The 27,715-nt window shown below is 37.2% G+C and overlaps 1 protein-coding gene across 1 annotated transcript in view; it reads right to left on the minus strand.

Annotated features, from left to right (window-relative positions):
• The window catches only part of RHPN2 (rhophilin Rho GTPase binding protein 2), a 73,116-nt gene that overhangs the window by 16,018 nt on the left and 29,383 nt on the right, over positions 1–27,715 (minus strand). Inside the window, exons 3-6 of the mRNA XM_020985035.2 lie at positions 10,557–10,685; positions 6,996–7,071; positions 856–933; positions 113–237 (exon numbers count right to left, since the gene is read on the minus strand). Of these exons, the coding sequence (XP_020840694.1) occupies positions 113–237; positions 856–933; positions 6,996–7,071; positions 10,557–10,685 (408 nt within the window). The remainder of the gene's footprint in view (positions 1–112; positions 238–855; positions 934–6,995; positions 7,072–10,556; positions 10,686–27,715) is intronic.

Raw genomic sequence — 27,715 nt, forward strand, 5'->3', positions numbered from 1 at the left:
TTTAAAAAAAATTTGCTATAAAAAATGATAAAAGCAATGTATCAAAATGAGAATTAGTTGAGATAAGTAAGAATATGAAAATATTCATTTAAGTAGGAAAAAAACAACCTACCATGTAAATAAAATTCCCATGTGCCTAGTGGGTGGAAAAAATCTGTTTTCAACAAAGCCAAGCTGAATGAAGTATGTCATTAACAATTCGACACCAGCTTCATCTCGGCTAGGTGTGCGGCAAGCCTAAAGATATTTAGAAAAGAAATACTGCATAAAGGTAAACAACCTACTACTAGCATCAGCTAACTGATCTAACACATATAAAATCAATTCAAAGAACACTGTTCCTACAACTGCTCCACACCCACCCCTAAGTATGCCTCTCATAATTATTAGTGAGATATTTACTTTAACAAAAGTTGGTGGTTCCTGCAATTTGTTTTTCACTGTGGCATTGTAAAATGAAAACAACACACTTACAGATAAACAGAATACATTAGGGATATCAGCTAGGCCTGTGATATCATCATTACAGTGAATTCTTGGGTAAGGAAACTCCAACTGCAGGTTTGCACCTTCCTTGCAACTTATAGTTATCTAGAATACTAGGTTAAGTGACATGACTAGATTCATGAAGCCAGTATATATCAGAAAGGAATCTAACACTTCTATTACCTAATAAATGAGATAATATATATGCAATACTTTGCAAATCCTAAAGCACTATGTTAATGCTACTTATTATGACTTATTATTACTGTATCCACTATGCCATGCTACCTCTCAGAGGCAATATTAAACCATACTATGACGATGTTTTGCAAACCTAGTGACTACGTCGAATCTCAGATGAAAACTTACTTGTCTTAGATCCATAAGATCTGCAATTTCATCTTCATATAAAGAACTATCTTCACTGTAATGTTCCAAGATAAAATCCTTTAAAGAAAATGACAAACAGAAAACTTCAAAATATTTGTACGAAAATATTTATAGCAACTCTTTTTGTGGTGGCAAAGAATTGGAAATTGAGGAGATGCCAATCAACTGGGGAATGGCTGAACAAGTTGTGGTATATGATTGTGATGCAATACTACTGTGGAATGATGAGGGGAATGGTCTTAGGAAAAACCTAGGAAGACTTGTACGAACTGATGCAAAGCGAAGTGAGCAGAATCAGGACAATGTTGTACACAATAACAATATTGTAATGATAATCAACTGTGAAAGACTTAGCTACTCTAATCAATTCAGTGATCCAAGACAATTCCAAAGGACTCGTGATGAAAAATGCTATCCACATCCAGAAAAAGAACTAGTGAATGATAAATACAGAATGAAGCATACTTTTTTCACTTATTTTATTTTTCTTTCTTTTTTTGCAACATGGTCAATATAGAAATATGCTTTGCATAACTTCACATGTATAACTGACAGCATATCTGCCTTCCCAATGAATGTGTGAGGGGCTAGAGGGAAGAAGAGAATTTAGAATTCAAAATGTTTAAAACTGAATGTTAAAATAAAGTATAATTAGAATGAAGCTTCAGGAGATTTCTATTGCCTCTTTAATAAAATAAAAAATCTTCTGCTAGGCACTTAGGGTCTTGCAAAATTATCTGCAACCTATCTTTCCAGATTGATTATTCATTGTTTCCTTTTACACACACCATTCCAAATGAGATGGACTATTTGCTGTTCCCATACACAATATTCCATCATTCATCTCCATTCTTTTGTTAAGGCTATCCCCCGTTCCTGGAATACACTTCTTCCTTACCTCTTGGAACCCTTCAAGGCTCAGTTCCAATGCCACCCCCTCCAAGAAGCCTTTCCTGATCTCCCTGTCAATGTTCAGACCACCACTACCCTCCAAAATGGTTTTGTGTTTATTTTGTTCATTTCCTCTTTTGTATACATGTTTTCTCCCCAGCAGAATGTGAGCACCTTTTCATTTCTTTATCCCATACAGCCTGGTACATGATAGTTATTTAATAAATGCTTGTTGAATTGGACTAAAATTCCTATTAAAATACAATTAATTTCATTTTTGTGATGTTATTTGGTATTCTTCGTCTCCAGTAACTTTCTTCTCAAAGAAATTATTCATGAAACATTGAGCTGAGGTTTCTGTAGAGCCTATAAGCCTGTGGCCTCTTTGTTTCTTACTCATGAACCACTTTTTGCTGTCCTCTATGGCCACATGTACACTGAGGTTACCAAGTATAAAACTTTATAATGATATAATTTGGAGGGTTTTTTGTAGGATTTCTCTACCAACATTCCACCAAACAGATGCTGGTACATAAGCTATGATTATCTTTATGGTAGGGTCTTTTTTTCAAATGATTTTCGTGGGCATTGCAATGGAAGATGACAAAGTGTCTCAAGAAATAGTGGTTCTCTGAATGCAGATGGAAGCATACTATTTGCTCTGCTTTTCTTGGTTTGTTTTATTGCTTCATTTTTCATGGTTCCTCCAGTTAGTTCTAATTCTTCTTTACATCATAATGGGAAAATATGCTTAATATGAATGTATAACTAGAGCCTATATCAGACTGCATGCCATCTTGGGGAGGAGAGAGGAGAGGGAGGGGGAAAAATTTAAAACTCAAAATCTTATGGAAGTGAAGGGGCAGCTAGGTGACACAGTGGATAGAGCTCTGGCCTTGAAGTCAGGAGGACCTGAGTTCAAATCTGGCCTCAGACACTTGACACTTACTAGCTGTGCGACCCTGGGCAAGTCACTTAACCCCGACTGCCTTACCAAAAAAAAGCAAAAAAAAAAATCTTATGGAAGTGAATGTTGCAAACTAAAAATAAATTAATTATAAAAAAAAAACCCAACAAAATCTTCCCATCATTGCATCATTTGGCTGGTCCAGCATGGTTGAATATGGTCTTGTTCCTTTAATGGGATATTACAGTAAGATAATTTCACAGTCATATGATAGGTACATTTTTTTCCATGAAAAAATACATCCCTTTATATCCATCATCAAAAAAGAAAAGAAAAGAAAAGAAAAGAAAAGAAAAGAAAAGAAAAGAAAAGAAAAGAAAAGAAAAGAAAAGAAAAGAAAAGAAATAGTGTTTCTTCACTTCCTCTTTAAGTTACTGGCTTGGAAGCAAAGCGGTCTCTCTATGGGAAGGCCATGGAGCTACAGAGATACACACAGTGGCAGCAGCAGCAGCTTGTGATGGCTATGGAGGCGTGGTGCTCAATAGCAATGGAGAGATAGACGCACCCAAGAGGTATGCTGCAGCCAGGTCAGTTGACTTGAGAGAGCCAACTGTTACATCTTCAGAGGAACAAATCAGCAATATCAGAAATCAGCAAATGCTACAAATCAGGTATTGATTCATTGTTTTGTAGATTGTCTAGACTTCAGAAAGCAGTAATCATGTAAGCTAAACTTAAAAGTGTGTCATGTGTACATTTTTTTTTGAGAGTTATTCAACACATACCAGCATACCCCCTGCCCCCACTCCTTCACCCTCCCGTAGGCACTTTACAGAAACAGTGACAGCAGCATATAGGTGGAGAAGCTCATGATGGGGATATTGAACCTACACTTCCTATAAAACCCAAGATCAGAAGTCACCCAAGCCATTCAGATTGGGCTTTCCTATGGATATTGTGAATTTGTAACTTGCTACTAGATTCATGTCTGAGTTCTAATTATCTATTTTATTTTTTTTTAAAGTTTGTTAAAAAAAAAAAGAGAGAGAAATGCTTCTTGTTGCCTTTAGATTACTGATAACACCAATTCCTTTGCTTGCCATTCCGAGTATAACCTGTGCACCAGCCTTCCACTTAAATGAAACTTTTTTTGTCTTGATTTCATGTATAGTGAAAAATTCAGTTTCTCTAGTAATCTGTCTACTTATTGTTCACTGAATATCAATCTCACATTTAAAGTACAAATAACTAAGAAAATGTTGACTGTTTTTTAAAAAAAACACATATGATTCTTAGAAGCTTTTGCACACTTTTGTACCATTTTGCCACTGTGACTGCAGAAATACCAAGATGACTATAAAGAACTAAAGCATTGTTTTGTATTTTTCTTAGTTTCATGAATTTCCATGATCAGAAAGTTCATTACTAGATTCTAAATTATCGTTGATTAGTCTCTCCTCTTAAAATGGTCCTTAGAAAGCAGTCAGTGTGTTTCCAAAACTATATTTGAAATCTTTTAAGCATGAAAGAACCTGCCAGAGCTTACCCTCCACAGGCACAGCCTCCGAAAAATGCCAATTCTTTATCACAATGAGGTTAAGTGACTTACCCATGGTCTTACAGGTAATAAGTGTGAACGGTGGGACCTGAACCCCAATCCTCTTGATTTCAAATTCAGCATTCTATCTACATCACACAGCCTCTCTGATTCCTCCAATAGATCAGTTATCTCAATCAGTATGTTTCCTTCAATAATGTAAATCATAACTTATCTCTACCTGTTACTTCCTGGCTTAATCTTGTCCAAACACAAAGTAAAATAAAAGTATAACTTGTAACTTTACTGACCATTAAGTGTAATATGGAGACTCAGAGCCTTCAAATGAATTTATTTAGCTAGATTTAGCCAGATAAATCATGGTTCATTTGTGAAACACATTCTCATATAAAAATAAAGAAAAAAATTAAAAGCTTTTTTTTAAACATTTTCTGATTTCTGTGCAACTGATATCCATTTTCTCTACATTCTAAAATGATTTAGTTGAAAAGCTCAGTTCAAGATCTATACTGATCAAATAGCAAAGGCGTAGTACAACTGATTTTGCAAACCTGCTTTTAATTTGGAAATCCCTGTGTATTACATCTTGTTCTATAAGGTTGCCCATAAAGTTTACATGTGCTCTCTGGTATATTCACCCCTGAACTACCTTATGACAGTTTTGTCAAGAACCAATGTGAGAAGAACTGAAAAAAAAAGATCATAGTATCTAACGTTTTACAAAGTTAACCTAGATCTTATCCGCCAGTCCCACTGACTTTTAACAGGAAGTATGTATCTAAATCCTCATAGAGCCCTTTGAAAATGCTGATATAAAGCTGCTATTGTTGACTTGCTCCTGTCCTGAACTCCAACAGCATTATAATCCTGGGTTTTGCAATATTATCAACTTCTACAATTCAACTCCAAAACAAACCTACACCTTACATAGAGCTGAGAATAGATTTTGAAAAGACTGCAGCATAGGAGAACTTACACAAAGTACTTCATGTTCTCATTAGGGAAGTTCTCTTTTTAATAAGTGGAATGCAATTTTACTACCTAAGTGACTTGTAAAAAACAGAATCAAAAAGTTTCTAGTCAACAAAATGTATGTTAAAAATGGAAACTGGTGTATACCATTAGTCGCAATCACTATTAGCCAATTTTGTTTAAAAATTTGGGGTTAACTTTCTGTTTGGGGAAGGTCTGTCAGGAAGTATCTGTTGTTCAGTCATTTTTAGTCCTGTCCAAGTTGTCTTCATAACCCCAGCTGGGGTTTTGCTGGAAAAGATACTGGCCAGAGCTGTTTGTCATTTCCCTCTCCAGCCCATTTTACAAATGAGAAAACTGAGGCAGAGTTAAGTTACTTGCCCATGGTCACACAGCTAGTAAGTGTCTGAGGCCAGATTTGAACTCAAGAAGACAAGTCTGATTCCATGCCTAGCGTTCTATCCACTGTACCCTCTAGCTACCCTTGGGAAATGTCTATTTGGCCCTAATAAAATATAACAATTAAAATGTTAAATGTTAGAACTTTTAAAATAATAAATGTAAAGAACTAAGTCCTTCAAAGTTAAAATGTGCTCAAATATCCTACTGTATAGGTTCTAAAAGGCTATAATTCTAATTTTATTTTTTAAACTATAATTAGTTAAGAAAAATTATCTAATCTTGGGTCAACCTGAAGGAAAAAGAACTACTATTTTCTAAAGCATTTTTTTCCACTTTTAATGAGATTCCATTTGTTCCAAATTTTTCTGTCTCTGCTATTTCACTTCAAATTCTCGTGAGACTTTAAATACTAGATAAATTGAGAAGATAAGCACTAAACCAACTTTTCTTTAGTTTGACTGTGTTCCCTGAAATCTAGATTTGCTCTAATTCCATTTAGGAACCACAGACTAGGTTACGTTGGGGAATTAAAAATAGGGACTAAAGGGAGTATTCTAGAAGGAATAGTGGCAAGGCTGACTTTAATTGCTAGTAAAACAATTAGATACAAATGGTATAGAATGCACACATATAGTTTTGGTGGCTGGAAGACCTGGGTTCAAGTTCTGCTTGATATTGTAGATGTCTAATCATGAGCAAGTCACTTAATATCTCATTTCAATGCCCCAGAAAACTCTCTAAGACAATAAACGGCGGATGAGTTGTCAATCTGCTTGGTGTAGAGGGACATTCTACGCTTGGGAGTTTTCCCACATTGATAAAATCACAAATCCAAACTTCACTTCATCCTGTCCAGACCACCCCTCCAAGAACAGGAACATAGAAATCTAAAAAGCAGTAAATAAATAAATAATGAAGAATTCCTAGTTTCTTGACATGAATGAATAGGAAACACTTTTTTTTAAAGCATCCTAAGTTCAATCTTTGGCCAAAGAGACTTTTTAAAACAACCCAAATTATCAGTTATGGAAGTGGTGAACCAGATGCCACGGTACATTCTTCTTACTCTCTTCAAATCATTTTAAAGTTGTAAAATACTTTGAGCTACATCCTCTTTTTAGCCCAAAAGTTTATGGATATGGACCATGATAACCTCAATAGTAGGCCACCTAGATTTCTATAAGTTGATCTAAAGTAAGAACATGGTTAAAAGAGGAATGTGATAACATATAAGATTCTCAGCTATGCTTACATGGCAAAATAGGTGAGATTAGGATAAGACAAAGTTAATTTAATAACTTTTCAGTCAGTTATAGCAAAGGTAGTAAGATATGTTCAGACTTTCACGACTCTCATTTCTATTCACATCTCTCAAGTTTGGAGATTTACCTTAAGAAGGACTGATATGTCAACTTCTTTGGTTTCCTTTAGGCCAAGGGGAATCAGGGGAATTGTAAATGTCTCCCTGTAAGAAAACACAATAAAGCCACATGACTATGTGCAGCCAGGGCACTCTACCATCAAGATCCAATGATCAATGCCAATACCTTATATAATGTGTTTAAAAAGTACTTGCTGGAATAATATGATTTTTTTTAAATCTACTTTTTATAAATTCTTTAGGAGTGTGCCCCAATTCCCCAGGATATGCCCAAAACATTTCCCTATATTTCACAATTTAGCTATCACTCTCCTCTCTTTTTGCTTTTCATATTACAGCATCCCCTCTAAAGAGAGTCCCTTCTTTATATCTGTCTGCAGATTGGGTCCCCCAGAAGGTGGCTACTACCCCAAGTTCCAATACACTGTATGAGTCACCATTTTAAAAAACACAGGTCAAGAATCTCCTCTGGCCACAGTCCCCAGTGCTCTCCTGCCTCCACCCTGTTAGCTGTCTCCAGAGCTAGCAAATTTAGCTTTTCACAGACCTTTAGGTTACTTTCACATTCTTGTACTATTGTCTGAATCCCTACAGCTTCATGTCCCTGACTTTGGACAGCTAGGAAGATGTTTTATATCCACCACTTTAATTTTGAATGAACTTTCCCAGAGACTGAGTAGGTATATAGAGGAGAAAGAATGCCTCTTTTTTTTTTTTATGGGGGAGGGAGGTCATTGTGCTTTGATCTTTCCTATACCATCTCAGTAAATATGCTTTTGTAGATACTAATCAATGTTAACTGGTTAATTAATATTAGGGAGACATTGATTGGTTAAGTGATATTGGTAAAAGTATGCAAGATGGGGACTTAGTAGGCTACAATTAGGAGGACAGGAATCCACAGGCTTACCCCTAGAATTTTTTTTAAGGCAATTGGGGTTAAGTGACTTGCCCAGAGTCACACAGCTAGTGAGTGTCATGTGTCTGAGGCTGGACTCAAACTCAGGTCCTCCTGACTCCAGAGCCAGTACTCTGTCCACTGTACCACCTAGCTGCCCCAGAATATAAGATTTCTGAGGGCAAGCACTCTCTCACTTTTGTATTTATTCCCCAGCATCTGGTAAACATAGCTTAATAAATGCTTGTTAACTGATTGTTTGAAAGTTTCCATAAAGACAAGATACCAGGGCTAGAGATTGATAGTAGAAGTTAAATGGATTCAGAACTAGTTGAATGACTGGACCCAAAGAGTAGTGAATATGAGTGTGAAGTCAACTCGTGGGGAATATCCCAGGAAATATTCCAGGTTTGGGACACTTGGCAAGGAGTTGGTGGCCAAGGAGAGGGATAAGGTTGTATATGTCTCCCCTAATACCTACTTAGCACAGTGCTCTCTCGTAGTAGGTGCTAAATAAACATTTTAAATTAATTAACAAATTACAAAGCACAATACTAAGAATATTCCCATACATATTCTGACGTTCTGAGTTCTAACCCTGCTTCTGCCACTAACTTATTCTATAACCTAAGGAGTCACAATGTCCCTACCTCTGTTTCCTCAGTAGTGAAATGAGGTTAATTTATGACCTATTTCACAGGGACGTTATGAAAATGAAAATAACAATGAGTGTGACCTTTGTAATCACTCTTTTCATTATTTTGCTTAGATATTTTGGTGGATTCAATTGGGAGAATGCTGATGGTTTATTTAAGTTAAAACAAAATTTATCAATGTGAATTTTTTAAAATAGATAATGAGTATGAAAGCATTACTTTTGAAAAAGGCAACATTGTTGTACAAATGCAAGATACTACGATGAATCTACATATTCATCTTTCATCTTCCTGTCCATATCTTTAAATAGGATACATACAGAAACTATGCTCTCAACACTGAAAACAACCACGGTCATTCTAAGAAAAATATAAGGCTACATTTCTTGCAAGTGTTTGAAAGAAGGTCTCAAAGGAGATCATCTGGTTCTTAAGAATTTTATGTTGCCAATGGGAAGGTTGAATTATATAAATTTATTTAGTTTTTGCTCAGGCTGTCTTCAAAACTACAGTGAAGAAGATTCCAATGGGAGCGAGTACAGAGATATATATCTCTCTTCATAAAAAGAAATGGAGAGATTTTTATTCACTCATGATTCAACTCGTGTTATTCTCTAAATTACTTCTATTTGTAGAATCATGATAGAGAAACTTTTCAACTTCCACTCAAAGGATTATAACTGGAAGAGCAAAAAAAGATGACAAATAAATAAGTAGTGTTCATATTTTAAACTTTATATAATTTTTAAAAAACTGAGGGTTTTTTCTCCATGGGTTTTCCCTGAAAAGACCACTAGTCTTATCCTTCAAAATTTATTCAAAACTTATTTTTCCTAAAAAAAATGGCTTAATTTACAGGGCAGTTCACATCTATAAAATCAGCTGTTTGGGCTATATCTTTAATGTCCTCAGCCACTCTAAATCTTATAATTCTATGGCCTCTAAGTGGAAGACTTCTTGCCACTAGCTTTTCAGAAGGCAAAACTTGAGCATTCACCTTTTTCTCTACCCAACTACTTACTATTATATTTATCTCATTTATTAAATACTTGTTTGGTAAATTACCAAATCATGCCACTTAAACAATCTTTTCAGTGAAATTCACGCATCTATAACCTTTTGTTTTATTTACTTGTGTTTGTTTTTAAAACTAGGTTTCCTCATCTTCCTTGGGCTAGAAACACAATGGCCACTTGTGGGCTTGATTGCACTACTAAGTCAGCATAAGACCTCTGACTCGCTGTTTCCAACACAGACCAGTTGTCCTTTCAGGCAACCTGGTCATCCTCTGAGAGGCTCAAGCCACATTAATGCTGAACTGAATGTGGACACCCAATAGGCAAAGCCCACCGCTGCTCACAACTCCCAAGCTCCAGAGCCAAGAATGAGACCTCTAATAGGTAGGATTATGCCTCCCCCCAGACATTCACAACCTTTTAGCAGAATTTTCCAACATACTTTCATGATTTTTTTTCTTTTGCATTCAATTGCTAGAAAGAGCTAGGAACTGTATACGGTTGAGAACAATAGTAATTATGTCCTTGTGTTTGAGAAACCAGTTCTCTGAATACAATCAGCCATCCAATTTCAACCTAAAAACTTCCTCTGCACACAGTTATGAAGAATAACCTCTTGTGCCTGAGTCATGGGAGCCGAACTCTTAACAACAGGATGAGGAGAGTTTTTCTGACACTAGACATTGGCACAAAGCTCTTCCTGTTAAGATGTGCAATATATGGGATCAGAACAATTGTCTTTTTGTTAAATACTTGATTCACTTTAGCACACACTCAACAGGTTCATCTTTACAATTCTGCCAACCTGTCCAAATCACATCTTCCAGCAATTTATAATTAACTTGTTTCTCAAAACTACATTTGTCAGGCTTTGTATCAACAATCTAAATATAACATCTTTTCCTTTTAATTGTACACTTTGTATACTCACATTTAGTGCAATAACATAGGAATTCAAACTCCAGTTTACTAGTTAAAAATAGCAACACTTTCACTTACTCTGTGTTCTGGTAAACTTCCACTGAGATGTTAAGTCCTTCTAATTCCTCCTTTAAGATCTGCAGATCTGAATTTACGTAACTAAGTTCCAAGAGAACCTGGTCTCGCACTTTGTTGTTTGTGGTTGCTCTGAAAAAAAAAAAGACAGGAGGATAGGAAACTCAATGAATTTCTAAGATTGCACTGGGAACAGACTCTACATTGTAGTGGAGCTTTGTTAAGTCCCTTAACTGGCATTCTCAGAATTTTAAAGATTTTTTTTAAATGAAATGGTAGAACTCTCAGGTTTCTCAAGCAATAAACTGCCAAGATGTACCTAGGGAAGTTAACCAATAAAGTGTCTTCCAGGTTTGATCACAGTCAAAAAACAGAACAAATGAAACAAAAGAAGTATATCATTGACTGAAAGATGACATGTTTTAGAGATGTGAGGGACAATTGCCATTATGAGGAGCCTAGAAACCAGATAGTAAATACTTTATCTGCTTGCCAAACAGAGCTATAGTGATCAAGGGCACACTAGTTTAAAATATAAACTAATGTGTAAAATCCTGCAGGGAAGGATTATAGAAGAAAATGAACAGTATTACCTCCTTAAAACAACTAAAAGGAGGGGCAGCTAGGTAGCACAATGGATAGAGCACCAGCACTGGATTCAGGAGGACTTGAGTTCAAATGTGACCTCAGACATGTAACACTTATTAGCTGTGTGACTCCGGGCAAGTCACTTAACCCCAATTGCCTTAAAAAACAAGCAAACAAACAAACAAAAAAACCCAAACAAACCTAAAAGGAGAAAAAAAGATTAAAGAAAATCTGACAATAGTCTCAACTACGCAAAGTCATCCCAAAAGCATTTAAGAATGAAACCAAAAGAGAAGATAATAAAGAAAAATAGAAAAGAGTTTCTTTTAAAAAAAAAAACAAACTTGTTTCAGTATCAAAGAAAGTGGAGCTACTACCTTTGAACTCTAACATCATAATTATGGATGTGCTATACACAGAAATTAAAGTGCCAGGAAGAAGAAAAAAAGGAAAGACATCTTAGACTGGACCATGTCTATACAAAGGTCTATGTTGAAGGTGATGCAATTTTGAGAACACTGAAGGATTTGTCAGGTTATCTTAACTAAGGGAGGATACTGAAAGTTTAGGGAAAACATCTCAGACCTTTTTATTATTCTACCCACACCCCCACTAAAGACAACTAAAAGAATATCAGTAATTATCAATTCATGTACCTACTGTCCTCTCATTACAAAATTTTTATTTGAAAAATTCTTCTTATAGGTATGAGAAAGGAAAAGAGGCTTTCACAAATGATATTACACAATAGAACATATCTTTACAGTCACACGTTTAACTAAAAGTTTTCATAGGGAGTGTAAGATCCTACTGTGCTTACTGTTTGTTGGTAATAACAATAGTTTTATTCTGTGTAACAAAATTCCCCCTAAAGGCTCTCCCTGCCAACAAAGTACTTCATGTGAGTATGTCAAAATTCTTTCAAGATATAAGAACAAAGATGATTTTATTCAACAGCCCTCTGACTATTAATATCAAGTAAGGTATAAAAAAGCAGAAGGATGTCCAATACAAAGTCCAAACAGAAGGATTCTCTATAAATGATGAGGTCTACCAGGCACTATTTGCAAGTGACATTATACTGATTGCATCAAACCCTCAAAGGCTTGAAGAACCTCCCAAATGAGACACACCCACTCAAAACAATTTGGTTGAAGCATCCATAATGGATAAAGAATGTCCATTGTCCTGACTATGATATTTAGTTGGATAAACAACTTATCTATCTGTATCTTAGACAGATGACATAGATTAAAGGTTTCCACTTTTTTAAAATCTATCCAATCAATAACAAAAATTTGATGTTGTACTCTATATGTATAAATTATATTCATGTGCTACTATACTATGTTCTGAAATAAACAATTTAAATAATTTTAATTTTTTTATGGTACAAGAATCTTTTAATATCATTGTTAGTGGTAGTGATATTATTGAATATTTCTTTGCTTTGGAAATTTTGGTTTAACACTTTGTGATATAGTGATTTGAGGATCTGGTTCAAAATTCAGTATATTTTTTTTCTTTTTTTAATATAAATTTATTTATTTTTAGTTTTCAATATTCACTTCCACAAGTTTTTGAGTTCCAAATTTCTCACCCCTCCCCCCCACCCCAAGATGGCATGCATTCTGAATACCCCTTCCCCTGGTCTGCCTTCTCTTCTATCTCTCCCCCCTCCCTTCTCTTATCCCCTTCCCCTTCTATTTTCCTGTAGAGCAGGGCAGACTTCTGTTCCCCCATTTCCTGTATTTCTTATTTCCCAGTTGCATGTGAAAACACAAAATTCAGTATATTTTGATGCTTAGTTTTATTGGCTGTCACAGCAGAAAAATTCATATTCACTAAGATAAATAGATCTATGTGGAAGAAGTGGTTTATTGTCTATTCTTTTTTTAATATAAATTTATTTATTTTTAGTTTTCAACATTTACTTCCACAAGATTTTGAATTCCAAATTTTCACCCCATCTTGCCCCTCTCCCCACCCCAAGATTGCATGCATTCTGAATACCCCTTCCCCTAGTCTGCCCTCCCTTCTATCTCTCCCCTTCCCTTCCCCTTCCCCTTCTATTTTCCTATAGGGCAGGATAGATTTCTGTACCTCATTTCCTGTATTTCTTATTTCCCAGTTGCATGTGGAAACATTTTTTTTAAAACATGTGTTTTTAAAACTTTGGGTTCCAAATTTTCTCCCTTCCTCCCACCCCACCCACCCTCATGTTTATTGTCTATTCTTACTAAATCATGATGATCATTTTTCAATCCACAAACTATGCAAAGATTTTTGTTGAAATTGGGCTAATAAATTTTGGAGATGGTCTCTGGAAGTCAAGTTCTAGGTCTAGATGGTGGCTATGTCAGGTGGAGAAAAGAGGGTAATAGCAGATGGCAAAATACCCTGACAGGCCCTGGTTTCCTGAGGTAGCCAACATCTTTTGTTTACAAGGTGTCTGATGGCTTTGGGAGGAATTGGGAGCAGAGCTGCCAATCAGACAAAGTTCTGTTTTTGTCTACCCGAGCCCCAAGCCCACGGGCAGCAGCAATCACTGGCTGCCTCTCTCCTCTTGCCAGATGGTGCTGCTCCTTGTCCCTACTTCCACTGGGGCATTGTTGCTGCAACTACTCCCCTCAAGTTCTCTTCCAGACCTGGGAGAAGCCCTCCTTGCTCTCCTGGATTGGGAAGGAAGGGGGGAGAGGGGAAGGAAGTGGGGGCGGTATGTCAGGGTAATAAGAACCTAAGTAGACAGCAAGGAGCTTATATACTTGGGAAGCATTTTCCCACTGACCTCTGAGCCAGCCCACCTGAGCCCTCTGTCTGGGATTCGACATGGTTTAATGGTGTGTCCTGGGTTGGTTATCTCCCATTCCACCCAATCTTTCCTGATCCTGAGGCAAGGGCTACCTGTTTTCATTGCATCCTTAGCCCCCAGAGTCCAGGAAGCATACAGACACCAGGCCAAGAGACATAGGAGATGTAGACAGTGGGCTGGAATAGGACAGCGACACATAGCGGAGGGCTGGGGAAGGAAAGCAGAAGAGTGAAGAGCCTGTGCTTCTCTCTTCAACTTTAAAAAAATAAATGTTACTGATACAACTTCACTTTCATCTAAGACTGAAGCAGGTATCTAAGGGACAGCTTTATGGTATAATATGCTGCCAATAGAGAGAGAAACATGACAGAACTGTCTGAGAGACTTCTGAGCTGATGATACTGCAGACCTGCAGAGGGGTATAGACACTTTGGAAGAGAAGATCAAGACAAGCAGTGGAGAGAAACAATTATGAACCTTTGAATAGTATACTAGAGGTCTCTCCAGAGTCACAGACATGTGCAGAATCCAGCTTCAAACATGACCCTTCATTCCCCATGTCTACAGCCCCAGAGATTGCTAAGGATAGACCAGATACATACATACACACACACACACACACACACACACTCAAAGTATGCATTTTATCCTTTGTAATTTCCTCTATCCCTTTTTTAGTTAAGAATTCATCCTTTACCCATAGATGGGAAAGGTACGTAATCTACTTTTATTCAATTATTTTATTGGCATGATATTTAATATTCAGCTCCCATATCCCATCACTTTGAATTTACTCAATTTATTTGAATTTATTTATCTTAAACCTCATTTCTGCCAGACTGTTTTCCAGTTTTCCCAGCACTTCTTGCCAAGTAGATTATTCTTTCCTAGATAATTTATGCTTTTGAACAGTGGGTTATTGAGTTCAATTACATCTGATTCTTCTTTGCCTGCTCTATTCTGCTGATCTATTTTTCTGTTTTTTTTAAGTTAGTACCAAGTGTTTTACATGACTGCTGCTTTAGAACACAATATGAGGTCCAAAAGTGTTATTCACCCTTCATTCCTAGCTTTGTTTCATTATTTCCCTTGGTATTCTAAGTCTTTTGTTTCTCTGAAAGAATCTTATTATTTTGTCTATATCTGTAAATATCTGTATATTTGTATCTATCTCTTTGGCAGTTTGATTGGTTTAATATTAAATCTCTAAATTAATTTTGACAGTATGGTCATCTTTACTAAAATTGGCATGGCCTAAGTATGAGTACTGAATATTCCTGCAGTTGTTCCTTAATTCTTGAAAGGAGCATTTTATAATTGTATCCAAACAGGCATTGAGTGTGCTTTGGTAGACTGGATCCCAGAAGCATTATGTATTTTGAATGAAAATTCATTAGCCTCTTGGATTTTGTTATTATCATGTGGAAAGATGTTGGGTTTTGTGGGGGGTTTTCTGTGGGTTTAACTTGTAGCCTGTAACATCACTGAAGGTACTGTCTCAATTAGATTCTTTGCTGACACTAGGATTTTCTGAGCAAACCATCATGTCATCAGCAAATTGTTCTCAATTTTAATATTTTTTCTGGATACCGCAATGGATCATCTTGCACATCTCAAGGTGCATGCTCCCCACTCTGTAAACCACTGATAAAGACAATGGACAAAGAGCTAGACTCAGAACTGAACAAGAAGAGGAGATTATATTTAGGAAATTAAGCAGGTTTTTTTTTTAAACAACTCCAAGTTTTTCTCTAAAATACAACTTTTTTTTAACACCAATATTCTTCCAATGAGGTTATATGGCTACAAGTCATTGAATGCCACAGTCTGAAGAGCTAAAGCTGTGGATCACCCAAAGGACGATGGAAAAGGGTATAGTGTGCTTGAGAATGGTGCGACACATTACAAATGAATTACACAGAAGTAGCATTAAGCATCTCAGACAAATGCATGTCTGGGGAAAAAAAACTGGTCTAGTCACATATCAAGAGCAAGGATAGACAGCTAGGTGGCACAGTGGATAGAGTACCAGCCCTGGAGTCAGGAGGACCTGAGTTCAAATCTGACCTCAGACACATAGCAGTTACTAGCTATGTGACCCTGGGCAAGTTACTTAACCCCATTGCCTATCAAAAAAAAAAAAAGAGCAAGGATAACCTGTGTCTTCCATTGATGTCTGTAATGTCAAGGGAACTAAAAAGCCTCCAGGATAGGAAGTGAATCTCCTGTAGTAGATTTGAAGGATGATATATAAGAGTTGAACAGGACAGGCAGGCATGAGTAGTTCATAATTTTCACTTCTGGGAGAAGTATGCATATTGATGGAACCATTCATCCACTGAAGTATCAAAATAAGACAGGAAAAAGGTAATTCTGTATAGAAAAGTGGCTCCCTGAAATTTTCAATTAATAATAATATATGGCTAACATTTGCATAAGGCTTTAAGGTTTGCAAATCATTCTACATATATTATTTCATTTGATCCCCACAGAAACGCAGTGAGGCTGGTGCTATTATTACCTCAATTTTACAGATGCACAAATAGGCTGAGAGGGGTTAAAAGACTTGCCCAGGTTCACACAACTGGTAAGTGTCTGAGGCAGAATTTGAATTCATGTCCTACTGACTCCAAGTCCAGTATTCCATCCACTATGCCAATGATGTACTCCATAAATTTTCATCTAGTGTCCTTCCAATACTGCGTGATGACTTAAAAGAGTACATTTAAGGCCTTCTCTCCCAATCATCTTTATTAAATTATAGATGAGTAATTGATTGGCATTGGGAGAGGGGATTTCTACTGATAACGGAAATTCTTTCCAATGAGAAAAAGTAAAAGAATTAATAAATTTTTAAAATCAATTTTGTACAACACCGTATACACTGACAAAACCAGAAGTACAAACCAAAAAAAATAAGACAAATATTATTAGTATTGACTTTCATGACCCATTTTGTTCTGCCATTAACTCCTCTCCTTGAGGAGTTAAGATTTTTGATATTTCAATGAGCATTCTATTTACGTGTTCTAAACTTTCATGTGGATCAATAGCTGTAAAAGGGAGAGAAATCACTATTTTAGAAAGTTTATGGCTAGAATCACTATACACTCATTGAAATAATGCTCACATTTAGACGCAAAGATAAGGAACTGATCATACCTCAGGCACGCATTTTGAATTGGTTTTTTTTTCCCCAGCAGTGGAAATGGATTTGCACCAATAACAATAACAATACAGCACTTTAAAGCTAACAAAACATTTTACACACATTAAATCCTCACAACAATCCTGTGATATATCACATTATTTATTTTCCCATTTTATACTTGAAGAAAATAAAGCTTAGAGAAGCTACATGACTTAACCATTTGTCACACAGTCTTTAAGTATCAGAGGCAAAAATTTTAATCCAAGTCTTCTTGACTCCCAGTCCAGTATTCTATTTGCTGTGCCACTATGCTCTCTACACTTTCTCAAATTATTCATGTGTATCAAAAGACAAATTATTTTCAAGATAGTTGACTGAAATTAGGGATGCTAACTGGCATGAGAAAAAAACCATCACAAAATAAAGCAAAACCAGCGTGGCTCATGTGGGAGATCAACCCCAAAGCCTTTGGCTATATTTGAACTGTCCTCTAGCCACTTGAGCCATCTTTAGGAAAAGATGAGAACTAATTTCCTTTAAGACCTTTCATAAAAAAGCAGTTCCTCTTGAGTATATATGTGATCTTTAGAGATCTAGAAATTCAATTACTTGATTTAAGAACCAAAAGGATAATTCAAGATTCAAGCGTGCCAGATTAGCATTTCAAAAGTTCAACAACTGTCTCATGATGGAAAATGCTATCCACATCCAAAGAAAGTATTATGGAGTTTGAATGCTGATTGAAGCACGCTATTTGCTATTTTTTTCTTCTGTTTTGTTTTGTTTCCTCTTTCTGATGGTTCCTCCTATTGGTTCTAATTCTTCCTTACAACATCACAAATGTGGCAGGGCAGCTAGGTGGGCACAGTGGATAGAGCACCTGCCCTGCAGGCAGGGGGACCTTGATTCAAATCTAGCCTCAGATACATAACACTCACTAACTGTGTGACCCTGGGCAAGTCACTTAACCCCAACTGCCTCACCGAAAAAAACCAAAGCAAACAACATCACTAATGTGAAATCATGTTTAATGGGAATGTACATGTATAGCCTAATCAGATTGCAAGCCCTCTTGGGGAGGGAAGGGGGTAGGAAAGGGAAAAAAATTTAAAACTCAAAAGCTTATGGAAGTGATTGTTGATAAATCAAAATAAATTAATTAAAAAAAAAGTTCAGCCTAGCTAGGCCACTCTCTCTAGTATAAATGGTCCCATGTAAAGGACACAAATTCTATTTCTTGAAGAGTCTAATTTACTTGATCTATCACAAAAGATAGTACTATACATTGTAGAAAGTTAATGAAATTTTTTTCTAGTAATGTAATTTGTAAGAGAATTTGGGTGTTTTTTTGGAATTGTTTACTGTTTATATGAAATCCAGCATTCAAATAGTTTCACCTGGAAAGTACCAACACAGTTTGGGATCTTCCTTCATCTAATTATATTGGATCAGCCTTCTTCACTGCACCACCACCCCCTCCACCAAGAGACAAATGACACAGGAAATGAGATAACAATGTGTTAAACTAAGTGCAAAAATGTGTCTATGCCAAACTTTATGAAGTGAGGGAAAAGTTTCCCTGGTTGAATTAGAAAGGAAGCTGGTCATTGGTTGGTCAGATTGGCCACACACTTGGTGGCCTTTCGAAACATCAGTCAGGAAACAGCTTTGTGGAGTGTGATCTCTGAACTTTGGGCAGCGGATTGGAAGGAGGGAGAGAGGGAAATTTTCTCTCTAGCCCTATAGCAGATGTATTCACATAGAAGGAGATTATACTCATCCAATAGAGAGACACAGAAAGACATAGACAGTGGGAGCAGAAAACAGCTTCAGAGTGACTTGTGGCTCTATGGTTTAAGAGAGAGCTAGTTCTGGCACCTGTGAGTCAAGATGTGGAGAGGTGCAGTCCAAGGGTGAGCAGCAGAGTGACCCACCCAATAGAAAGACCAGAGGGAGTGCCTAGAGGGAGCAGTGTGAGGAAGCCACTTGTGTTCTCTACATGAGTGCCTCACGATCAATATCCTCTAAGTTTGTGCCCACTCTTCACTGGAACACTATTAGAGAGTGAATCCCAGGTTTATGGAGAAGAATGATTTAAACTTGCCGTCCTTACTGTAACATTTTTGTACATGCCTTTGCTTTAAGCTAGTTGTATCTACTGGCTGACTACTAAAGGGAAATATGCTGGCAAGACTTGTGAACTATACAATAGTATTTGGTATACGACAGTACAGTATTGTGAGCTAATACTACAGTATTAGGAGCCACATAGTACTTTGAACATGAAAGCTGTCCTCCAGAGGCCCAATGTGCAAATTTATGAGTGTTAAGTTAGAGAGGTATCCCAAAAGGAAGCTACATAACTAGATAATTCAACTACGGGATTAGGACAGAATTCATCAACTTGATTCTTTAGGCAGAAAGGTAAAGGAAACATTAGTCAGGTAAGATTCTGGGTAGAATTCTGCCTCTTGAATTTACTACTTATGTGACCTTGGGCAAATCATTTCACCTTCCTGTGACTCAGTTTCCTTATCTATAAAATGACGGGGTGGAACAAGATGGCCCTTGAGGTTCCTTTCAGCTGTAAATATATTAGTCCTGCTTAGGACACATACTAGCTGTGTGACCATAGACAAGTCACCTAATCATCTGAGCCTCAGTTTACTCATCTTTAAAATGGGGACAGTGATACCTATAGGAGCCATTTTACAGGGCCCTTGTATCAGAGAAGATAATATATGTAAAATTGCTATGTGAACCTTTAAGCATCATATAAAATGTTGGCTGTTATTACTGTGAGATATAATTCATTTAGACCCCTACTCTATTCCAATCAGTATCAATCAATTTGATATGATTCTATAGGGGTAGTCATTGTAAGTTCTGTACAATAGGTGCCAGTGCTGTGAGCTGAAGATTATAAGATCACTTGCATAATCATAGGAAGGTAGCTAGAGGCCCTCCACTCTTGTTTTTCCTTGTCACGGTGACCAAGCTCAGTGCGGTGGAGGTGACTCAATTACATGGAAAGTCCTCTGATCTATTTTTGTATCTCAGGACCATTCTCTTTTGTCCAACATGAGCAAGTAACCATTTTATGATCATTTTATGACCGCTTAGTGGACCCAATCTGTGACCCCACCCCCACTGATATGTCATTTTGGGCCCTCAAGAGCAAGGTCTATCAACCAATGAGAGTCTGTATTTTATCATACCTCTTCTGCATATTTGGGTATCAAACTACAAATACAAGGTCCTAGAAAAAGGGAGCATCTCAGATCATGAGGAAGATCTGAGGTCCACTTCACTGGAAGGGACCATGGACCCTTTAATAAAGTGCCATTGACTCAGAGCTCTGCCTCAGTTTCTCTTATTGCAAGTTGGACAATTATAATCCCCACATCATTATTATTCAAACAAAAATTAACAAGATGACAGTTACAACCTCTCTGTGATGGCTAAAAGTTACTAGCTTTTGGATCAGTTTCTATCTTTGCTGAGGATTCATTGCCAGCAGGTGGATAGCTCTCTCCTGTGACTCTGATTTCACTTACTTGGTTCTGTCAAAGTGAGTTACTTATTGTCAGATGTGACTACATTTTTTGGCCCATTTCACCCAAGCAAATGTGCCTGTTGTTTTCAGCCTGTTCTCTCAGTTGCAGATATGAATGAAGACAGCACTAGGCTTGCCTGACAGAAAAAGCAATTAGGCACTCATGCACAGCACTGGAAAGAAATGTCCTCATCACTCTTTTGGAACTGATGATCTGGAGTAACTGGGTCATTACTTTCAAGCTACTGCAGCTGTATAAATGCAGTCTATATATTTCTGTAGTGGGAAAGGCTTAGAATCAGAGCTGAAAGGGATCTTAGAATTATCTAGTCCAATCCCCTCATTCCCCAAATGAGGAAAAGTGATTTGCCTAAGATAACACATCAATTTGAAGCTCATTTGATAACACTAACTTGTTTAAAAGGCAGCTAGGTGGTACCGTGAGTAGAGTGCAGGGCCAGGAGTCAAAGAGATTCATCTTCCTGAGTTGAAATCTGGCTGCAGGCACTTACTAGCTGTGTGACTCTGGGCAAGCCATTTAACCCTGTTTGCCTCAGTTTCCTCATCTGTAAAATGAGCTGGAGAAGGAAATGGCAAATGACTCCAGTATCTTTGCCAAGAAAACCCCAAACGGGGTTCACAAAGGGTTGGACACTACTGAAACATCTGAATAACAACAAAACCTTTTTAAAATTTCAGAGGCCACCACCACAGACTTCCAAAATAAATTACAACCTTCTACACATTGAATAAGGAATACAAGGATTCCTGAAATAAGCAACAGAAACTTGCCTGCTCTCTCAGGTCAAAGAGTTGTGATCCTTGTCTCTACACCCACATGTTTATTTTTTCCCTCATGCTCCCAGAAGATACGTCCTATACAGAGAAACCAGAGATCTTGTCCTGGCTTCTGTCCTCACCACCCAACTGAAACTGCTCTTTCAAATGCCAGATCTGAGCGTCTTTTTGTAGTTATCCTCCTTCTTGACCCATTTGCTTCATTTGGCCACTGCTCTCCACTTTCCTCCTAGATACAGTCCCTTCTCTGAGATTTTGTGATACTCCTCTCTTGTGGTTCTTCTACCTGAATGACAACTCCTTCTCAGCCTCCTTTGCTAGCTCATCATCCCCATTATGACTCCTAATTGTGAGTGTTCCCCAAGGTTCTGTCGTAGGCTCTCTTCTCCTTTCCCTCTAAACTCTTTTTCTTGGTAACTTCATCACTTACTGTAGGTTTAATTATTATTATCACTATGCAGATGACTCTTTATATCTACACTATAACTGTATATATGCATATGTCTCCATATATATATATATATATATATATATATATATATATATACACATACATATGCCTACATGTATACATACTATGTGCATACATATGTATATGCATGCATGCATACACACATATCCCTAGTCTCTCCCCCCCGAGCTTCACTTCCACATCACCAATTGCCTATTAGACATTTCAAACTGCATATCCTCTAGAATTGCTCAAACTCAGCATGTCCAAAACACAACTCTTTGCCTTCCTCCAAAAAAATCCTCCCCTTCTCCAAATTTCCCTATTTCTGCAAAGGTACCACCAACCTTCCAGTGTCCCACCTTCATAACTTCTCCATTATGATATACTCCTCACTCTTCCTTACTCCACTCATCTGGATATGTGCTGCCAAATCTTGCCATTTCTACCTCCACATCTCTCTAATCTGGCCTATTCTCTCCACTCCTCAGTTCAGGCCCTAATCACCTAATTAGTCTCCAGATCTCAAGTCCCTCAACATTCCAGTCCATTGTATACCTGAACCTGAAGAGTCAGAGGTTTGGTCTGTGGTTGAAACTACCCTTTACCCTAAAGGCACCTGCTACAGAATCCCTTTTAGGTGGCTTGTTAGCTTTATTTTGCAGAGCAGTCAAGAAGTACTGAAATCCCATGTTTGTTTTAACAACTTCTCAGTTATTCCACAGCTAAGAAAATGTAAGCTTCCCAGAGTTAGTTTAATAAGTACCTTTCAGCTTTCCTCTGAGAGCATTCTATGGAAAGTGGCACTTTGAACTTTTAGGTCATTGCTGAAAATAATTAACACGCCTCCCCCCAAAAGGCAAATACAACTAGAGGGCCAACTTAAACCATGCGGCTTTAGCTTTGCTTAAATGTTCACAATGGTTATTTACTTGGGGAGTTAATGGAATGGAACCGAACACCCTAAGGAAAATGATGACAAAATATTTGGAAATTCATTCATGTAAAAAAAAAAGGAGAGTTATTTCAAAATAGCCATTCCTCTGACTGTTTTTAATAGGTTAAGCCTAAGGAAACTTCAAACTCTTTCCAACAGGAATGCCCACTTCAGGAGGCCACTGCCATCAATGAAATTTTACATGTCTTTGTGAGTTATAGATGAAATAAAATGCAGACCAAAAGCTGAATATGGCTGAATAAAATGCATGATCATATATTAAGAGCTAGAAGGGACCTTAAAGAAGTTCACCTAGTCTGACCTTCTCCTTTTACAGTTGAGGAAACTGAGGCCCAGAAAGTCGAAAGAGTAGTAAGTGGCAGAGCCAAGATTTGAACCAAGGTGCTCTGTCCCTCCTGTTGCCCTCTTCAACCCCTCCCCCTTTCATCACTGTCATCATCACCACCACCACCAGCATCATCATCATTATTATCATCATCACAAATGACATTTGCATGGTACTTTAAGTCTTGTAAAATACTTTACATATATATGATTTCATCTGGAGCTCATAATAAGCTTCTGCGAAGGTCTGGGTATTATAAGCACTTTACAGATGACAGTACAGTGTCAGAGGCAAGATTCTAATACAGGTGTAATGAACTACAAGTCCTACACTCCGACCATTAGGCAGCACTGCCTGCTATCACAACTGGCTCCATATGAAAATCTGAACTTTAAACTCTGCAACCATGGGTTCAAAGGTACTTTGACTGTACTTGTGTTGAACTAGGTTTGTTTTTTTATTTTTTAGTTTCCTGGTAAATGCTCTATTCACAATAATTACTGATTGACCTTCCTTTTCTAATCAAAGCAGTTATATACAGGAACTAGAGTATTAGATAAATGGCCCAGCTGTCACATGGCTAGCTGCCAGAGTTGTTTTGGCTATGAATACATATGTAGTCTTAAGAACCCCTATTACTTCTTTCAACTTCAAGGTTACCTACAACCCCTAATTAGGAGGCGCTCCACCTATCCAGAAATAGATCAGTTCCCTCTCATACATAGTATTATGGGTCAGCCCATCATCCCCTCCTAAAACATAGGGATTTTCTGGAAAGCAGGAAATAACATGATACTTTCTCCTACTGCCCCAAAGGAACAAGAGTGTGCAGAGCAGTAAATACCATCTATCTTCCCAAAACAGGTGCTCAAGAGCAGGGAACAGTGTTCTGCAGAGGAACTGAAGAGAAATCCATTCTGACACAGGACCCACAGGAAGAAGGGCTTCAGTGGAAGGCTGCTGAGAGGACTGGATTCACATTTTTAACTATGTAAAGGAGAAAACTCAGAGCCCTTTACTTAAAAGAAAAGGATTGGGGATAAGATTCAATGCTACATTCTCTATTCTTAAAGCAGAGGTTACACCTGCCTGGGTTAAGAGTAAATGCTCACACAAATTTCATACCTGTGCTTAATCCTCAAGTAATATTTCAATGCCTCATATACACTGGACATTTGTAGGCACTTTATAGAATATTTAAATGATAAAGCTATGGTCTAATACCGCAAAGAAATAAAAAATAGAGGAAAAGGACCTGTATGTACAAAAATATTAAAAACAGCTCTTTTTATGATTGCCAAAAGTTGGAAACTAAAGAGGTATCCCTCTTTCTGGGAAAAGTCTGAACAAATTATAATATCTGAATGTAACAGAATATCATTATGCCATAAGAAATTATGAAACACAATTTCAGATGAAATTAGGAAGACATTTATGGAATTTTAAGGAGTCTCCTGAACTTGTCTTTTTGAGTTGCCACATTTTCCAGAAACACTGGAAGCCAAGAGTCCCAAAGAAGGAAGATGAAACTCTCCACTCATCTTGGAAAGTGTGGTGATTAACATGTGAATTTATTTTGCCTGACTATTTAAGATATATAGTAAGGAATTTCTTTTTCAGGTTTTTTTTTTAAATTTTGCTCAATGAGGGATGGGGAACAGTCAGTCAGTCAACAAGCATTTATTAAATGTTTTCTATGTGCTGGGCACAATACTAAGAGCTGGGAATACAAATACAAACAGAAAGAAATCCCCTGTCCTCAACAGAGAAACAACCCAAAAGGAAGCTGAAAGACTGGGAAAGGGACTGAGAAGATGAAGGCACTGTAGAAAAGTTCTGGAGTGAAGTCTGACAGTCAATAAACATCTATTAAGTACCTACTATGTGCCAGGCACTATGCTAAGTGCTAGAGATCCAAAGAAAGGCAAAAGATAATCCCTGCTCTCAAGGAGATCACTGTTTAATGGAGAAATATAACAGCCAAAAAAACTAGGTAAAAAGCAAGCTATATCCGGAATTGGAGGCACTAGAATTAAGGGGGATCAGGAAAGACTTCCTGTAGATGGCTGAATTTTAGCTGGGACTTAAAGGAAGGCAAAAGGTTGAGATGAGGAGACAGAGTATTCTAGGCATAAGGGACAGCCAATGAAAATGTCCAGAGTGAGGAGATAGTGTCTCGTTTGAGGAATAACAAGGAAAGCTGGAAGGGGTGGGATTGGTGTAGGGGGTAAGGGTAATGTAAAGTATAAAAAAGATTAGAAAATAATAACAAGATTCATCTGGAAGAACACAAGGTCCAGAATATCAAGGGAACTAATGAAAAGAAATGCTAGGGAAGGTGGCCTAGCCACACTAAATCCTAAATTGTATTATAAAGGAATAATCATCAAAACTACTTGGTACTGGCTAAGAAACAGAGTGGTGGATCAGCAGAATAGATTAAATACACAAGACACAGTAGTTAATGGCTATACTAATCTACTGTTTGATAAACCCAAAGACCCCAGCTTCTGGGATGAGAACTCATTATTTGACAAAAACTGCTGGGAACACTGGAAAAAAGTATAGCAGAAACTAGGCATAGATCTATATCTTACACCATATGCCAAAATAAAGTCAAAATGGGTACACGATTTAGATATAAAGGCTGATACTGGGAGCAAATTGGGAGAGCAAGGAATAGTTTACCTGTCAGATTTATGGAGAATAGAAGAATTATGACCAAACAGGAGACAGAGAACATTATGAAATGCAAAATGGATAATTTTGATTACATTAAATTGAAAAGTTTTTCCACAAACAAAGCCAATGCAACCAAGATTAAGAGGGACTCAGAAAACTGGGAAAGAATTTTTACAACCAGTGCCTCTGATAAGGGCCTCATTTCTAAAATATATAGAGAACTAAGTCAAATTTATAAGAATACAAGTCATTCCCCAAATGATAAATAGTCAAAGGGTATGAACAGCCAGTTTTCAGATGAAGACACTAAAACTATAGTCACATTAAAAAACGCTCTAATTCACTACTGATTACAGAAATACAAATCAAAAGAATTCTGAGGTACCACATCACACCTATCAGATTGGCTAACATGACAAAACAGGACAATGATAGATGTTGGAGAAGTGGGAAAATTGGACTATTAATGCATTGTTGGTAGAGTTGTGAACTGATTCAACCATTCTGGAAAGCAATTCAGAACTATGTCCAAAGGGCTATATAAACTTGTACATACCCTTTGACCCAGCTAGAGCATTTCTAGGGCTGTATCCCAAAGAGATCATAAAAATGGGAAAAGGACCCACATGTACAAAAATATTTATAGCAGTTCTTTCTGCGGTGGCAAAGAATTGGAAATTGAGGGGGATGCCCATCAATTGGGGAATAGCTGAACAAGTTGTGGTATATGAATGTAATGGAATACTATTGTGCTATAAGAAATGATGAGCAAATGGACTTCAGAAAAACCTGGAAAGACTTGTATGGACTGATGCAGAGTGAAGTGAGCAGAACCAGAAGAACGTTGTACAGAGTAACAGCCATGCTGTACAATGACTAACTTTGATAGACTTAGCTCTTCTCAGTAATGCAACAATCTAAGACATCTCTAAAAGTCTCATGACGGAAAATGCTATCCACATCCAGAGAAGGAACTATGGAGTCTGAATGGAGATTGAAGCATACTATTTGCTTTTTATTTTCTTCTGTTTTGTTTTGTTTTTTCTTTCTTGTGGTTCCTCCTATTGGTTCTAATTCTTCTTTACAACATGACCAATGTGAAACTATGTTTAATAGGAATGTATATGTAGAGCCTATATCAGATTGCAGACTGTCTTGGAGAGAGAGGGGGAGAAAATTTAAAACTCAAAAGCCTATGGAAGTGAATGCTAAAAAACAAAAAATATAGATTAATTTTTAAAAAAATAAATTTTATACATAACTATAAATGTTCATTGTTATTTCCCCTAATGGAGCATAAGCTCATTTGATTATGGAATATCTTTGGTTTTGTATTATATCTTCAGTACCTAGCACAGTGCCTGGAATAAAGTAGGCACTTAAAAACAAAAGACTAGAAAGAGAGAGGGCAGATGAAGGACTTTGAATGCCAGAGGATTTTATATTTGATCCTGGATGTGATAGGAAGCCAGTGGAGTTTATTGCATAGGGAAGGGTGATATGGTCAGACTTACATTTTAGAAAACTCACTCTGGCAGCTGAGTAGAGGATGGACTGGGAGGCAGAGACTTTATGACAGGCTGACCAATTAGCAGGTTATGGTGATGGTCTAGATTTGAGGTGACAAGGATCTGCAGCAAGGTGGTAAAGTGTCAGAGAAGAGAAGGGGATAAATGCAATAGATGTTATAAAGACAAAATAAACAGATCTTGGCAACAGATTGGATATATGGGTAGTGAGAGAGACTGAGGAGGAATAGGTTAATAAAAAAAAAGTCTTACCTTACAAATATACATAAAACTATTAGATGTCTAAAGAGACAAAGCTATGATTCCTGGTCT

Source organism: Phascolarctos cinereus, unplaced genomic scaffold (genome assembly GCF_003287225.1).
Source record: "Phascolarctos cinereus isolate Bilbo 61053 unplaced genomic scaffold, phaCin_HiC Scaffold_2;HRSCAF=192, whole genome shotgun sequence".
NCBI classification, from domain to species: Eukaryota; Metazoa; Chordata; class Mammalia; order Diprotodontia; family Phascolarctidae; genus Phascolarctos; species Phascolarctos cinereus.